General features: G+C 36.1%; 1 protein-coding gene across 1 annotated transcript in view; it reads right to left on the bottom strand.

Moving 5' to 3' along the window:
* Nucleotides 1-18,601, bottom strand: part of LOC124232230 (neuroligin-4, X-linked-like) — a 220,590-nt gene that overhangs the window by 119,280 nt on the left and 82,709 nt on the right. Inside the window, exon 2 of the mRNA XM_046649192.1 lies at nucleotides 2,332-2,391. Coding sequence (XP_046505148.1) covers nucleotides 2,332-2,391 — 60 coding nt within the window. The remainder of the gene's footprint in view (nucleotides 1-2,331; nucleotides 2,392-18,601) is intronic.

Here is an 18,601-nt window from a genome sequence, read left to right as displayed (position 1 = left end):
CATGGCTTGATAATGGGTGCTAGGTCCACGCCTGGGATCAGAATCTGCGAACCCCAGCAGCCAAAGTGGAACATGTGAACTTAACTGCTGTGCCTCTGGGCCAGCCACAATTTTCACTTTTTTATTCAACAGAGTTTTTATTATCCTAATTCAATAAGACACTTTTGAATTATCATAAATGAATTTAAGAAAATGAACCACTATCATATGGACAGTAACTACTAATAAAATGAACTATGATCATGATTTCAAAATGCGTTCATTAGGTGTCACAATATGGTGTACAGAAGGCAGGAGAAACCCCCTGGTCACAGTCAAGTACAGAAAAAGAGTGTCAAGCTGCCAATATGTCTGCAGATAGTTAATCCACTGCAGGAGAACTTCTCTTATTTTCCCACATAAAATTCAAATGAGAGGAAAAATCCTTTATTAATCATTTATTCATCGTAAGCTCTGTGGAATTTTTAAATAAACTGCTGTTTCTAGAAAGTGTGGTGTTTGCAGGATCCACTTGTCTCTCTGGCCCTTACTTTGCTGTTTTTGCCTTTATTTATTCTACCATTACCTACTGGTGGCTATCCATCATGGAAAGGAAATAAGTAGAGATTTTGAGGGTTGCTTTAAGGAGTTTCCTCGGAAAAATTTTAGGTTAACTTCTCTTACCTTCTGAGACACACAGAACAACTTTCTCCTGAACTTGAGGAAGTAGTAAAAAGATGCCGTATTAATTCAAAGTTAAAAAAAAAAGTCACAGGTCATTGGTATTACATGAAAACTAGATGGCATTTTAATGGTAATAAAGTTGCACTGAGAGCATTGCAAAAACAGATGCTACTCATCAAAAGGAAATATACTATAAAGAGTGAAGAACAAGACGCAAATTACATCCTTAGATGGTTTACACCATCTCTTATGAGGATAAGGAGAAGAGTTTTATACCTATATATATGAATACTGATAGAACACTGCAGGTGTTTTGGAACTCTCACCAAAGGAGAGGGTAGCTGCTGAATCAGGCACAGAATGTGCTAATGTGACCCCATCCAAAGATCTTGCTTAGAGAGCTGCTAGAGGAAGGGAAAGCCCTGTGAATGCAGGTAAAAAATAAAAGAAAATAATAATAATGTTAAGAGAAGACTAGGCATGAAAACAAAATTGGCAAATCTTTTCTTGGAGAGCCATTGATTTATGAAAGACATCAAAGAGGGGAGTAAAAAGAAGCCAATGATAAAAACGCACTTTCAGGAAGATTTTGGTTCCTGACAAGTTTAACTCACCACTCATTCTTCTTTAAATTGCCTTTCAGCCTGAGTACCACAGGTTCATCAAGAGGCCTCATCCTCTAACTTAAATAAATGAAGATCCATACATTTTACTACTCAGATGGGAGAAGTGTACTTCCACGCATCCTAGAAAGCTTTCCCAGCAAGTGAAGTCTTATGTTAGACTTTGTTTCTTTTCTTTCTTTATTCTGCTGAAGGAGTAGGATAGGATGTGCTGGTGGCCCCTTAGATGCCATGTATCTTCTATCTTTTAAAAAAGAATCAATTTACTTCTCATGGATAATTTGTCAAGCAATTTGGGATCCTTCAAGAAGAAAGTTTCCATAGTAACCAAACATTTTGGGGGGAAAAAAGTGTTTTCAAAATAGCCATGGTGTTAACAGAAAGTTGCACAGAGGTAGCTTTTTGGCCTTGTTCAGTTATTTGCTATCCCTATTTATTTTCTTTAAATGCCACTAAAAGGCAGTCCGAAAAGAAACCACCTCTCATTCAAACATTTTTTGAATATATTTCAGTGTGACTCAGGGAAGATTCTTTTGGAAAGCTATTTTGGAATCAGTATGTTTGAAAAAAAGACAAAGACTAAAATGTCAGTTCCCAAAGCAGTCCTACCAAGGTGTCTCAAAGAGTTTGTTAGTTCACAGAAGGAATGAAGAAGACTGAAGATCCAAAATACAATATTAACTTACAAAATGGCATTTGGAAGGAAAAAATGAAAGTATACATGCATGCTTTAAAATTCCATTGTCTCTTCTTGTGATCAAACCAAAAAGTAAAAAGAAAAAAGAAAAAGGTGGTGTTCCTTGTGATAGCATTTTCTTACTTCATATTCAGAAACAACATTTATACATCTTCTCATACGTGATTTGCAATCATTGACATGGTCATTGAGATTAAAAATGACAATAGTTTCAAACAAAACGAAAATAAAGAACACCAAAGTGCACTCATTTCAGAGAAGGGGAGGAAAAGGAGATGGAAATAATAATAATAAAAAATAGATATAACATCATGCATCAGTATTGAGCTTTGAAAAATCAAAAAATACCTTCATCTTCACCACGGTCTTTACTTGTTATACCATCTGCATTTTTCTTTGTGTTGGCTCCTGGGTCATATTGAGAAGGGAAAAAAGAGAATTCAAAAACAACAGGTTTGCAAAAAAATCACAAGAGAGAGAGCTACTACCCAGTAAAAGAAAAAAACTAATAACGTCACACAAAAAGTTGCAACTTCTTACATCTGAATTTCAAAAAAAATGGGTGATGCAAAATACACATAAACATAAATATGTCAAAAAGAACAAATTCAAAATGCTACTTGCAAAAATATTAGATATCCAGTGAAAATGCAGTTTGGAGATTAAAATGATACTACTGCCCCAAAAAAGCCAAGGTGAATTTTAAAAAAATTATTAAAAAAGAGATTTCCCACATTCTTAAGAGAAATGCATATGAAGTATTCAACGTTCTTCTAATTTTAACATGTTATAAACTAGATAAATTTTTGAAATGTCACAGACACAATTTGGTTAGGAAATTCTGTAATGTAATGTACATTTAAACAGTAAACATGGAAGAACTTTAATGACAATATCTCAAAATCAACATTAGTTTCATGGTAAGAACTTAAAAACACACTGTTTCAAATAAAAATCAGAAATATCACTAGTTAATTTAAATCACAAAGATTCACCTCTCACCAGTGGTTAGAGAAGACTACCCATTATTCACTCCTGTTGTGTACTATAAAAAAATCTACCACTTTCAGTAAGTATTAAGACAAAACTACAAATCATGTTGTCTGTTCCTGAAACACTTAGTAAATATTTGAATGTTATTGCTATTTGAATTTGTAAAAAACCGAAAACCAAAGTCACCTACCTTGATCATAAGCCTCATAGAAATTTCAGTGTAGGCAAAATGCAGGAAGGGTCCCTTAACCACACCAAAAGACTCTCATATGTTCTCTGTATGCAGCACACCATTTTTGCTTTTATGTTTTTCAGATACAAGAGGCCAAAACATTTATTATCAGTTGAAGTATTTAGATAATTGACTTAATCGTCTTCTATTATAGACAAACACAGCCCAGGTATGCGTATCCCAGTTCCTACAAATTGAACTGTCAATCAATCAAACCATCTTTGCCTTCCTACAGGTGCTAGGTTATGTGAATTAAGGGAGAGGAGAAACATTAGGTGTCATCCACAACACTTGTGTCTGAAAACTGTCCTTCAGTTCTACATAATACAAAGGAGCTTAACTATGTTTTGAAACCAACATTTGAAATTGCTGTTTTCATAGGTCAAGTAAGAGTTGAATATTGTCAATTTCAGGTGGCTTAACACTTTTTAAGAAGCAGACCTGGGTGGGTAGGAAAGCTGATGCATTGTATTTGATTTTGGTGGTTTAAATATTTCCACCGTGAACAATTCCAAGCTACCAAATAAAGTCATTTAAGACAGATCCGGGAACAGGTGCCCAGGATCCCTTGAGACTTCAGCATACCATGAGTTTTACCCAATCTGCCTAAAATAGAATCCTGTAGGAAACACATTTCTCCTTACAGCAAATTAATTTCCAATTCTGTAGAATATATCAGGACACTGATGTGTTAATCTATTATGGTCATTATCTTGATACTGAAATCTATTCATGTCCAAGAATTCTACTGCATTTAAATATCCTAAAAGAAACTTTTAAAAACATGAATATCCATCACATTAGCCTGACTGTCTTCTGAGTTGTTTTTGTCAGGATTTAGAACTATAAAACCTATTTCAAAGATCACTTGTGGACTGAATTTATGACTGAACGGTGTAAAAAAATCTAAAAGAGATGCCTTTCCTAGAGAAACAGGCTACATGGATATATAACAAAGCCATTTGTGTTAGAAAACAAGTCCCTCTCTTTTCTGAAAAACATTTCAATTGTTTCATGGAGGAAGATTTTAAGTTTCTCTAGAAACGTGTCACATCTTTCATTAAAAGTGAAAAGATTTTCAAAAAATTAAAGGCGTACTTAAAAGTCCTGGAAAAGATTTGGGAGAGAATGTGTTCCATGATTAAGCTGATTCCCTCCAAGAAAATGTGTTCATTTACAGTTTGACCATGTCTCCTTATCACAGCCTTCCAGAAAACATGCAGTCAAAATTGAGAAAGTCCTTCTTTAATTATTACTCCATACCTGGACTACGCCTTTCCTATGAGCCTGACCTTGTACTCCTGCCGTCTTCTGAATTTTCTCCTCATAAGTCTCTTTTCTCTTCCATGCTGCAGCTGGAAGCACAGAAGGGTGAACACTGGCCCAAACAAAGGGCATTCTGTAAGATCTGGGGTGAGTTAAATGCCAGAACTCTTTCCCAAGACCCAGTTCTCAAGGTTTTCAGGATCATCAGCAGTGTACAACATTTGAGTACATAATCTGAAATACTTCTGGGGGCAGGATGAGAGGCAGTGCCCAGGCAAACTTCCCAACAGACAAAGCAAAATACTCTAAATGTCTGTGATGCTTTTACACTTTTTATAACATGGTTACATCACTGATTAAGTAACAATCCAGGCTAATCTACCCTTTCTTTGATTCTTTAACTAATTCCTTCGTTAACCCAAGTGTAGTTTTCGACAGCTTTACTGAGGTATTATTTACACACCATAAGATCAGCTAGCCCAAGACTAAAATTCAGTGATTTTTTAATTCAATTAATGGATTTGGGCAACCATCAGCATAATCCAATTTTGTAGCATCTCTATCACCCCCAAAAGACTTCTGGTGTCCAATTGAAGATACTGCATATTTCCACCCTCAGTCTCACTAATCAAGTTTCTGTCTTCAGCGATTTGCCATTTATCAGCATCTTATATAAATGATAAATGGTAACTATAATGTGTAGGCTTTTGTGTCTGGCTTCTTTCACTTCATGTAATGTTTTCAAAGTCTTTCCATGTTATAGTACTCATCAGTACTTCATTTACTTTAGAGTCATGCACCTCGTAAGGCTGTCTCAGTCCATGGTGGACTGCATATATGATGGTGGTCTCATAAGATGAGTACCATACAGACTATGCCATCCATATTTGTGTAGTAGGCTATACACTCCATGATGTTTTCACAATGATGAAATCAGCTGACTAAGCATTTCTCAGAACATATCCCCATCATTCATTAAGTGACACATGACTAACATGGACAAATAATGTTCTGCTGTATGGATACACCAAATTTTGTTTATCCATTCGTCTGTTGATGGCCATTTGTACTGTTTCCACTTGGTGGCTATGATGAATAATGCTGCTATGAACATTTGTGTACAATTAGTATAATTTTTTTTTTGTATGGACGTATATTTTCATTTCTCTTGGGTAGATATCTAGGAGTGGAATTGCTATTTCATATGGCAAATTTATGTTTAATGTTTTCAGAAATTGCCAGACTGTTTTCCAAATCAGCTGCATCCTTATACTTTCCCATCAGCACTGTAAATATGTTCTAATTTCTCCACCTCCTACCCAAGACTTTTTCACTATCTTTTTTATTATTGCCATCCTAATGGGGGTGGAATGGTGTCTCACTGTAGTTTTATTTTGCAGTAAGATAAGGCCTTAAACACGCTCAGTATCTTCTCAGGTACTATCTCCTATGCTATAGACTATTGAAATATTTTACCCATTTTTAAAATTGGATTCTTTGTTTTTTATTATTAAATTCTAAGAGTTCTTAATGTTATTTTAGAGGCAAGTCATTTACCAGAAATACCATTTGCAAATCTTTTCTCCAAGTCTGAGGCTTCTCTTTTGGTTTTCTCAGTGGTATCTTTTGAAGTGCTAAAGCTTTTAATTTTGATGTGGTCTAATTTATTGATTGTTTTCTCCCAAAGCTTAGATAACATGTCTAAGAAATTTTTGCCTAGCCCAAGGACCCAAAGATTTTCTCTTATGTTTTTTCCTAAATCTTTCATGTATTTTGACTTAATTTTGGTGTATGATATGAAATAAGGGTTGACATTCTTCTTTTTGCATGTGGATATCCAACTGTCCAGACCATTTACTGAAACATTAAACTTTCCTCATTGAAGTGTTCTAACACTGCTGTTGAAAGTCAATTGACTATAAATGTGAGTGTTTATTTCTGGATTCTTTAAATATATTCCATTCTATATTTCTATCCACATGAGTACCCTACTGTGTTCATGACTACATCTTTACAGTACATTTTAAAACAGGGACTGATACATCCTCCAACTTTCTTCTGCTTTTTCAAGATAGTTTGGTTGTTCTAGATCCTCTGCCCTTACATACAAATTTTTGAAGGAGTTTGCCAATTGAAGCAAAAACATTTGCTGAGATTTTGATAGAAATTATTTGCCAAACCAACACTTAAAGTAAATTTATATAGCAGAGCCTGACCCCGAAACATAATTAGATATTGCCTTTAATGTTCTATGTATATTTAGTTTTTCATCCTTTTGTTCTTTTTCAACAAGCTGCTGCAATATTTGTCCTCTCAAATGTAACTTATCAAATGACCTAAAAACAAACCGAGCTCTCCTGTATATTTAATTTAGTTATAATCAGGAACTATGTAATACAGATACTAGAGAACACAGGGAAAGAGATTGTGCTAGAATTTATTCCAGAGTAAAGCAATCTTGTGTCTTCCAAAAAAGCCATTTTAAAATCCACACAAGCTATTAACTTTCTCCTCCCTCTCCAGGGCTGCACCTTCCACAAAATGCCAGAATAATACTCCTTTCTATGTAACAATTAACATCTCCATCAAACCTCAGCGGGTAAATGGTTTTAAATATTAAAGGAAATATTTAAACAACTCCAAACAAAAGTATAGCCAGTTCATTATTAACATTTCAATGTGGTTTTATAAATAAAATATCTCAATATCCCTGATCCTGAAGGATGTTCATTCTTTTTTATACCTGTTCTTCTAATGTTTCTCAGTTAGTGCTTTATCTACTTCACTTTCAAAAGTCAAACTATTTAAAATAGTACTTTGTATCCTAAATACAACGTGAACACTTTGTAGAGAATTCAGAAAAGGTAGACCACAGTGAAGGAGAAAACAATGTCAATGTAAAGCTTCATAGTCATGGATACTGCTCTTCACATTTTGAGGCAGGAAAGTAATTTCCTAATTCTCCTTTTTAATATATATTGTTTGTTTTCATTTATGTATATAAAACATCAAATAAAGTTGTGATACAGTGTTATGTGATTACATTCTCTATGCAAAAATATGAAGAAATGATAGAAAATAGAAAACCTTTAGAATTATTGCTCTTAACGTGAGATATCGTACTAAAAAAATGTATTTAGTGGTTCACATTTTTTGTTTATTTTATATTTTTTGGGGCTCTTAAGAGGGCAAATTCCAAGTTTAACTTTGCCTTGTTACTCTAAATACAAAAAGGGCATTTCTAAGCTAAATATCTTATTTTCAATACACTGGACATTGTGGAATGGGTTATAAGGAAAATAAACCCTTTCTTGGAAATTATAGATATGTGTGGGATTGATTAGTTTGTCAATAGGCCACAGAGGAAAATTCCTTTAATTTTCTAATCCAGTACTAGGAGGACACCAGGGCGTACTAGTAAACCCATTCCTTCTACAAACCTGTACCGACACTTTAAATATGCTGGCCATGGATAGGAGAGGAAGCAGAAAAATGTACTAATTATTTAAATTACTTAAAAACTTCACATATAAATTTTAACGTAAGTTCTAACCTCCTCTGGAACATAGCACAGTGAATCTGAAAGATAACGTGGAACATTTTATCTGTGGCTTTTACCCAATGCATATGCATCTTGAAAAATTGGCTTCTTAGAGAATGGTGCAATTTCTGCATTTGAAGTCATCAGCATAGCTGACATATTCCTTCACTTTCTTTTAATGAAATCATAGCACCTGAACAAGACCAAGTTTCACTCTTAACAATAATATTATGTAAAGCTGGGAAGCCTGTCTAATGCAGACTTTAACAAAGAGGCTTCCTGGAAACCAGCATTGGGAATGAACTCTCTTTTGTTATATGCCCTGGAAATGCAGGACCTTAAGATTTGCCACCAGTAGTGAAGTCCATTGTTTTGTAATGTGGGAGGAAGGTCTTTGGTGACTAGAAAGCTTTAGGACAAAGAACATCTAGAAGCTGAGAGTATGGAAATTGATATGTTTCAGGTCATTTGTAGAGATATACTTTGAAAAAATTTCAAAAAGCCATCCCTAATTTTGAAGACCTCTGCTCCAGGATATATAAAGAGATATGGAATTGCTGAGTCATAGGGTATGGTCTTGAGGTCAAATATCTATGATTCATTGCACAGATATTTATACTGTGACTCCTAGGTGCTGGACATTTTGCCAGCAAAATATCTAGCACATGTAAGTCACATGATAATTATCTGTAGGAAGAATTATGGTTATTTGACCTCAAGACCATATGTACTACAAGCAGAGGTACTTGTCATAACATCTATGAAGAATAATAAATACTGGTGAGAGAAGTATAGACTCTTCTGTGTACTGTGTACACCTAATTCTCTCCACGTAGTGTGTACAGCTAACTCAAGTATGGAAATCAGATGTTGCATTCTCTTATCTGATTTTTAGAATTGATATTAGATTGTAATTTGTCATCACAATTTATCTTGGGTTATCATTTCAGGAGAATTGAAGGCATATATTTGTGACTAAAGTAAAAACAAGGTCTAATTCTTTGTGATTTTCTGCTAGCTAAAAAATGCTTCAGTGCCATCATGAAAATAATAGGATTTTTGGGGGGATCCATTTTCTTCTTTTTCTCTGACTGGCTTTGGAGGATAAACTGAGAAAAATGAAAATAATAATTTTTCTTTCTTATTTTGCTGGAACTAGGAAGAAGTGATTTCCTACTTCCTTTTCTAGGAATCAAACTAAATCTAAAAGTTTATAGGTCTCTGATTTATGTCTGTGCCTCTTATTATAATCTCAAGGCATTACATGGCCTATGTAAGCATTTTTGTTGTGAATTTTGTTATCAAAATGTTTCTGTTCTCAGGAATAAGAGACAAATCCTATTAGATTTATATGAGTTGCCCTCATTTTTATAAAACTTTCAGCTGCTAGAATATATTACCACCCTAAACAATATCTTTCAGCTTGACATTAAATCACAATATACTTAAAATCTAGAGCTAATTTAATACTGAATTATGCTAGATTTTTTCAGGGGTCTTTATTTAGAAAATTCATGTTGAAATTGAAATTGGCTTTTATTTGCCCTGAGACACCTCCTGAAAGATTGTATTAAGAACAGACTCAAAACAATAACTCTATAGATATGTGTGTACATATGTATATATTACATAAATATATACATATTATATTCTTGCCATGAGATTCTGGAATATTTTCAGTTCGGTTGCATATATTTACAGATAAAAAGCTTTCTGTAATCAGAACATAGACTGCTGACTAATGGAGTGAATATCTATGCCATGTGACTTTTTGCTATGTGAGACAGGAATTATAGGGAGCTGGAACATTAGATGTGTCCTCCCTTTGCTGTCTATGTGAGGAATAAAGTGTCTACATCTCAGAGTAGCTCTTCTCTCTTTAACAATCAAATCAGTCAAGTGTCTTCAGCTTTCCTCACCTGTGTGTGTGACGGGGGGAACTAGTGTGTAGTCACTCCAAAAAGCAAAATTAGTGTAGATTTAGGCAAATTCATCCCAAACTTCACATTCTGAGTCTGTCATGCCAGAAAATTCAAAATCAAATGACCCCAATTAAGGCCCCTAGAGATATTGTTTTTAAGAATCACAAGGTCAGTCAAGTCATTGGAATGTAGTGTATTCTTACTGCAGATATGACTTTTTGCCATTTTATCCACTCTTGAACTTAGCTGATTTGCCACAATAGAACTATTCATGTTCTGTTCACTTAGAACTAATGGATGTAGAAAAATAAGCAACAAACATGTCAACAAGAAAACAAACTTAAAGGAAGTGTTTCTCATCCATCTTCAGTGTGATTATGTTCACTTTCAGTCAACACACTCTGTGCAAAGGGCTCTGTTTGTTGTTCAGAGTATCCCAAGCACTTCCCTGGGGAATTATGATACATTCCCCACCTGCTAACATCAGTTTTGGCCAAAAGAATGTGAATGCAAGAGACATATGTCACTCCTGAGCTGGACTATTATGAGTCATCACATTTATGCCATCGTGTTTCCCTCCATAACTAAATCAACATGTCTGGGATGGGGCTATCCCTTCAAGCCTTGGTCTTGGAAAGAAGAGCACATAGACTAACCAATCATCCCCAAATTGACACAAACTTTATAGAAGAGAAATAAGTTTCTGTTGTTTTTCTCAAGCTGCTAAGATTTTGGAGTATTTTGTTACAACTGCACAACTTAGACTAAGTTGGCTGTTAGAGCTATTTACTTCTCTCCTTGAGGCACTCATTCGTACACATACACATAAACATACACGCACACACAGCCACATATACACACTCAGCCACATGCACACTCCACTACAAGCACACTCTAGCACATAGGCTCCAACATTGTAAAATATACTTCCATCAAAGACATAATTTTAGATCAACTTGATGGCTTTCCATTTAGTGCATGTGCATGTCTCATTTATGTATTAGCTCCATAATTTTGTTTACCTGTCTTATTTATATATTAGCTCCATAATTTTGTTTATGTGTTAGAGAAAACTAACATTTTTGTACTTGGCACTAACTTTCATGTGACTATCGTGCAATAAAAAAATGAGAATGACAACATAGAGTATGAAGTACCTAAATATTTATGATGAGTAGGCAAAATACTATTATGATTACACGCTAAAATAAAGGCTGGGGAAATTTCAACTATTTCCTTTCATCTAATCATGAGGAAGTTTCTTAAGTAAGAAGGAGCTTAAAAGAATCACATGTCCAGAAATAGCACACACAACTCTCCTTCAAATCTTCAGGTTCTCCAGGAACATGTAACTATTGTCTTTCATGTAGCAAGAGTTACGAAAACTTTCTTGGCTCGTATTATTGCTGGTAGTGCTATTGTTTTTCATGGTTACCCAAATATTTACTGCACTTTTCTGCCTCCCAGATTTTGCTCATGCAGCATTCTCTTACTAGCTTCTGAAACTATGACTGCTCTAAACTCCCTGTCCTCAAACTCACTATCTAACTTTGAAAACCTTTGAACACCCAGTCCAAGTATGAGCAACTCCATTGCATGTTCCTCAGGTTCTACGCCTCAGGAGGAAGTCATCTCTTCATTAATGTGCTCCAAAAACATTTTTTGAGTGTCCCTGCGTACACTCTGACTTGCCTGTCAATTATGTGGGCATGTCAATTACATGCACCACACACTCCAAGGACTGAAGTGTATATGGATTCTTTACTGTGCAACAAAAATCACTCATCTGAGAAAGACCTTGATCAGGGAGGTGCTGAAGTGAATGCTTGCTGTGTTAGCACTAAGCCAGTCATAATCACTCCTATTTCAGATGGGTCAATGTTGATAAGAATGAAGGTAAAATTTTTGTAAATTAAAACCCCAATCAAGTTTTAAATTCAAGATTTCAAGGCATTTTCATTGATATTACAGTTCAGGAGCTTCAAAATCTCTCCAGGATTCAAAAAAGTGAGGTATGATATCTGCATTTTTTTTTCTGTTTCTGCTGAATAAATGTAAATTTTAGGATGGTTTTAGATTTACAGAAAAATTGTCAAGATAGCACAGGGGGTTGCCACATGCATGATACCCAATTCCCTCTGTTATTAACATCTAGCATTAGTCTAGTACATTTGTCACAACTACTGAGCTGATATTCAAATATGTTAATTAATTAAAGGCCATACTTTGTTCAAATAGCCTTAATAATGTCCTTTTTTTACCATCCCAGAATCCTACACTCCATTTCAGTCATCAGGTCTCTTTAATCTCTTCTTGGCTGTGACAGTTTCTCAGACTTTCCTTGTTTTCAGTTACCTTGAGAGTTTTGAAAAGTTCTTGCCAGCCATTTTGTGGAATATCCCACAAATGGGGCTTGTATGATGTTTTGCACGATTAGACTGGGATTATGAAATTTTGGGAGGAAGCCCACAGATGTAAAAGGCCCTCCTCATCAGTTAATATCAAGGGTGCATATCATCAACATGATTTATCACTGTTGATGTGGACTTGATCTCCTGGCTGAGATGTACTTGTCAGCTTTCTCCCCCACAAAGTTACTCCATATCTCCCCCTTTCAATATTGTACTCTTTGGAAGGAAGTCAGCATGCACGGCCAAACCTATCATTGCTCCATCACCTTAGGGGAAAGGATCTACATAAATTACTTGGAATGCTTCTCCATGAGATATTTGTCTCATCTCCCCCATGGTAGGAAGAATAATGTGACTCCTTCCTCAAAAGATCCACACCCTACTCCTCAGAACCTGTGAAGATGATATCATAGATGGCATCAGGGAATTAAATCTGCAGATGCATTTAGGAGTTATGATTAGCTGACCTTTAAATAAGGAAATTATCCCAGATTATCTAGGTGGCTCCAATGTAATCACAAGTCTCCTTTAGAGTGGAAGAAGGAGGGAGAAGTGAATCAGTGTCAGAGAGAGACTAGAATATGTGATACTGCTGGTTTTGCAGATCAAGAAGGGGGCAATTCACCAAGGAATGAAGATTGTCTCTGTAAATTGAAAAACACGAGGAATACATTTCCCCCTAGATCCTCCCAAAGGAAATTAATCCTGCAAATTGTTCTAGCTTTGGTCAGGGAGAAAGTTGGCTTCTGAGCTTTTTCAATATAGCCCATCATTGTGGGTTTTTTTTTTTTTAGCACTTCCTTGCTTTCTGTCACTACAAGATGCTCCAGGATCATATTGTATATTTCCTTTCCCATTTCTTGAATCAAACATTTCTCTAAAGAGGCCAGTTCTTTTTACCTGACACCTGCATTTTACAGGTCAAGAAGCTGAAGGAGATCAAATGAGATGACTTGCCTAAACTATGAAAGAACTAGTTGGTGACCCAGCTGATGTTTACATAATAGGCTTTACAGTATACAATGGTGCACATAAAACATGCTAGTTGATGATAGAATGAAATGTTCACTCTCCTTTCTTTCATTCTACTAGTCGTTCTGTTACTACAAGTGATTTCATTATGACACTATTGTTTAGTAAATGGCAATATTTGCTTCATACATGGAGGGAACTGCTCCATACACCTTGTAACCATCTGAAAAATTATCAGGAATATTTTTGCCCCCACTGTACGTGTGAGATGACTGTAGCAAAGAAAGCTTAAGTAATTTGGTCCAGGAGATCAAACTGCCACAGCTTGGGAATTCAAATCCAGAACCTAATGTGTCATGGTGACACAATGTCAGCTTTTTAGCAAAAAGTGAAAAGTATTTTATGCAAGGTGGTAGGTTAGTCTCCACTAAGGTGATTTTGTCTTGTTACCCTCAAAATAAATTATAAAACAAGGAGAAGAATAAGCCATTGACTGTGTGCTAGGATCTTTGGTGTAGTAAAGGAAACAAAAATTATATGGTGAAACAAATAAGGAGATGAAGGACAACTGGTGTTCAGGGAAAGGCAGAAATTAGGTGTCGGAAATTGTGGTGGAGAAGAGTGATGATGTTCTGGAAGAAGAGAACAAGAGTAAATGAAAGAGACCTGTGTGACTCAGGGTTGGTCTCTTACTCATCAGAATATCATTTATGAAATATAGCACAATCCTTAGGGAGGATTATGGCATTGAACTTGAAGAAAATATTTGTGTTTTGGATATAGTCCTACATGTTAGTGGTAAAGAGGTTTTTAAGTTATTGCAAGATACTGACCCCAAGGATGCATAATCCTTTGGTAAGGCTATATTCATAAGAGACTATCCAGCTTTATTAAACATGTGCTGATAACATCTAATTTACCTGAACTTTAATAATCATATATATTTACATTAGCATTTTATTGCTTCAGAAAATTATACTGTGTGCTGATTGTATGATGGGGTTTTCTTTATTACAAATGTTTAATCTCATAGGTTTAATGAGTCTAAGCCAATCAATTCATTCTATTGTAAATCCATCAAGCATTTACTTTGGGCCAAGATGTGAGCTTAATATCTCTCTAGGTGTTTACAGATTAATGCTAAACGAATTCTACTTTTAAAAGTGTGTTATTTTGAGATCCACATACTAAGTTATTGCTAGCTTAATAATTTCATTTCTTTGATAATTATATGCAATTTGAGGTATTTAGGAAAATCTTATCAGTTTATAGATTCCGTTTTTTGTTGTTATTACTATTACTTTTGTTGAAGAAATAGGGAATACTTAAATCCAGGTCAAAATATTTAACAGCATGAATAAGAATGAACAAGAAAGAGGTAAATAGTGTTCAAATATGCTCAAATGCTAATCTTTCACCAGGAAAACCCATGTTTCCTCCCATGCCCATAGTGCTTGCTGGTCAATATCCCAACTAGGTTTCAAGATTTAAGTAGAATCTCTTTTCTGTAGGGTCCTCTTTTAAAAAGCAACTTCCCAATATAGTCTTGGTGCAGCATCATCTGATGTGAATTTTCCAACTATAATACTCATGAAAACAAAGGAAAAGTTGTGAATATCACTGCAGACTCAGAGCAGCAAAAAATCTAAGGCTATATATGTTGGGTTTCTATTAATCCCATTAATGAGGATGAAGTGTGTTCAGTCTACGAAAGGATCTTCTTATGCCATTACAACATTGGGAATTGTGTACCAACCTGATAGGAAATAAATTTGGGAATAATTGGGTTGCCACTCCCCACATATACACTCAGTCACATATCCCAGAGATTAAGCGTCCCTCTGTACAAATAAGAAAACCCAGTTAAATGGATATGACCTAGACCTGCAAAGATCATGGAAGAGTCATCCTTTGATTACTTTACATTATATGCGAAATGTAATAGGACACCAATCACTTGATTAGGGTGTGCTATATAACATTCTTTCTCAGCTAACCTGAGTGAAATATTCTCCTGCTGGCTTTGAAGAAGTAACCTGCCATGTGGTAAAGGAGCTGCTGGCAGCCACTAGGAGCTGAGAGTAGACTTCATTGACAGCCAGGGATAAAGTGGGACCTCAATCTTACAAGCACAAGGAACTGAAATCAGTCAACACCTGCGTGAACTTGGAAGAAGACCATGGGCTCCAGAAAGGAAGGCAGCCTAGCTGATACCTCAATTGTACCTTTGTGGGACCCTGAGGAGAGAACCTAGCTAAGATATGCCCAAATTCCTGACTGACAAAAAGTGTGAGATAATAAGTGAACTTTGTTGTAAGCTACTAAATTTGTGGTAATTTATTACACAGCCATAGAAAATTAATACACAGGGGCAGCTGTGGTAGTCCTTTAAAGTGCATGCGGGGCTGGCCTGGTGGTGTAGTGCTAAAGTTCGCACACTCTACTTCAACAGCCTGGAGTTCACTGATTCAGATTCTGGATGAGGACTTAGGCACTGCTTATGAAGCCATGCTGTGGCAGGCATCCCACATGTAATGGAGAGGAAGATGGGCACAGATATTGGCTCAGGTCAATCTTCCTCAGCAAAAAGGAGGAGGTTTGGCAGTGCATGTTAGCTCAGGGCTAATCTTCCTCAAAAAAATAAAATAAAGTGGATGTATACTTTGTCATATATTCTCCCTCTCTCTCTGACTGCCATCTCAAGTTATATAAGGAATTTGTTTAGCCAACCCCATTATTTCCCTCAAATTCCAGGTAATGTGTTTTCTGTTAAAGACTCATGGAAGGCAGGACTTAAAGGAATGCCAGCGAGCACCTGCTAACCATCTGGAGTAAAGTGGTGTGCATGGTCATTTGGCCTGCCTGTCAGCTGTCATCCTGCAGCATGGAGGCAGCACCACAGAAAGAATTCCCATCTGTTCAAAACACACCCCAAAGGCCACCTCCATCTCTGCAATCCCAAGTGTGCATGTGCCTATTTCTTTATTAGAGTTAAAGAACATTATATATTCCATATTCCATGATATAACAATTACTTCCAAATACAAAGCAGATGAGGGGGCATAGCCACCATGAAGTTATTTCTGAGCACATGCATAAATTCCATATAAGCTGTTGATAAATCAAATTATAATATTATTGAGAAATGAAAGCAGTGACTGGTTTCTGTCTTAGTTTTCCTTGACATTTTGAAAATCTTTCTGTGATGTGCCTTGGTTGTTTTTCTTTGCTTCCTTCCCCCTCCTTTTTTTTTTTTAATTGAAGTTATGATAGTTTACAACATTGTGAAATTTCAGTTTTACATTATTATTTGTTAGTCATTTTACAGGTGCACTCCTTCACCCTTTGTGCTCACCCCGCACTCCCCTTCCCCCTGGTAACCGATAAACTGTTCTCTGTGTTCATGTGTTTGTTTATCTTCCACATATGAGTGGAATCATACAGAGTCTGTCTTTGTCTACCTGGCTTATTTCACTTAACATAATACCCTCAAGGTCCATCCATGTTGTTGTGAGTGGGAAAATTTTGTCATTTTTTTATGGCTGAGTAGTATTCCATTGTGTATATAAACTGTATTTTCTTTATCCAGTCATCAGTCGATGGTCACTTAGGTTTCTTCTACATCTTAGCTATTGTGAATAATGCTGTAATAAACATAGGGGTGCAAGAAACATAGGGATTCATAAGTCTTTTGAATTGCTGATTTCAAGTTCTTTGGATAGATACCCAGTAGTGGAACAGCTGGGTCATACGATATTTCTAATTTTAATTTTTTGAGAAATCTCCATACTGTGTCCCATAGTGGCTGCCCCAGTTTGCAGTCCTACCAGCACTGTATGAGGGTTCCTTTTTCTCCACAACCTCTCCAACATTGCTATTTTTTGTCTCGGTTATTATAACCATTCTAATGGCTGTAAGGTGATGTCTTAGAATAGTTTTGAGTTGCATTTCCTTGATGATCAGGGATGATAAGCACATTTTCATGTGCCTATTGGCCATCCATATAACTTCTTTGGAGAAATGTCTGTCTCCCCTGCCCTTTTTTTCCCCTCCCCTTTATTCACTTCTGTCCATCTGCATGGGTTCCAGGTTCCCCTCATTGAGATGCAATGCTCACCAGGATAAACACCCTCCATATTGCATGTGGAATGAATTATAAAGGCTGGAAAGACCAGGACTGAGGTCAGTAAAAGAAAGAGGTTTCCCATGAGACTGCATGCTGCCTTGTCTGCCAAGCCCAACTATGTCCTTTTGGTCTGTAAAAATAGAAATCTGGACTAAGAAGGGATGCTTCAGTGATGATGCAGCAATTATATTCATGCTCAGATGGCATGTACGTAGAGTAATAACTTGGTAAGGAGCAAGAATTCCTGCTTACAGCATGAATTCCGAAGGAACACAAATCATTCATTTAGCAGCTTGTGAGCAATTTGGAAAGACTGTGTTTTTACACTTGTTCATGCAGCAGACTGGTACTCAAGAGAATGCTGGCACAGGGCATCGCAGAGCTGTGGCAAGCATCCCCAGCCTTGCACATATGGAGGCAGGTAGACAGCTCTGTTCCACTCAGATGGCACACAAGCATCACGTAAATGAGGAGAAAAAGAGGGTTTTTTATAAAGATCAAATCCCTGTGCTTACAGGTGTATGACTCTACATTTCCATCCAGAGAAATGGCAACCTCCCTGATCAAAACATAATTTCATCACTATGGAGATCATTTAGAAAACACCACCAAATTTTCTAACAGCATTCCATAATGATGTTATGAATGAAGTGTAAAAGATTTGTAATAATGTGTGGTGACTGAGGCAATTACTTCCTGATGCTCCTTTTTAATAGCAGTGGAAGCATCCAACTGAAACAGAATATTTCTGCTTTGAATAGTTTATTTAGCTTGCCATTTTTTGAAACCTTCCTAAGGAAAGCAAGCCAGGTGCTGAAAGATAAACAATCTAAATTTTTGGAGGAGCCAGAACACTGCCCTTTCTTCTATCATTAGTGTAAAATAGTGCCACCTTTGTATTCCAACCCAATATTTGGAAAGAGAGAAATGATCTCTGACAACAGAAACTAAAAATCAACAGGTCCCATGTCCTATTAACATTGGTTAGGAAGTAATAATTATTTGCAAATACAGTCTTTTGGGCTGCCACTTAGTAAAAAGGGAGTTAATACAAACAATAATTTTAATTTTTGTCCCCAAATTAGAGTATCCTATATTCTTAGGAAGAATAGCAAGTTAGTTGCATTCTAAATCTCATCATATTTAACCATAGAT

This window comes from Equus quagga, unplaced genomic scaffold (assembly GCF_021613505.1).
Source record: "Equus quagga isolate Etosha38 unplaced genomic scaffold, UCLA_HA_Equagga_1.0 HiC_scaffold_35_RagTag, whole genome shotgun sequence".
NCBI lineage: Eukaryota > Metazoa > Chordata > Mammalia > Perissodactyla > Equidae > Equus > Equus quagga.
Note: the sequence above shows the minus strand (reverse complement) of the source record. Positions and strands in the feature narration are given on the sequence as shown.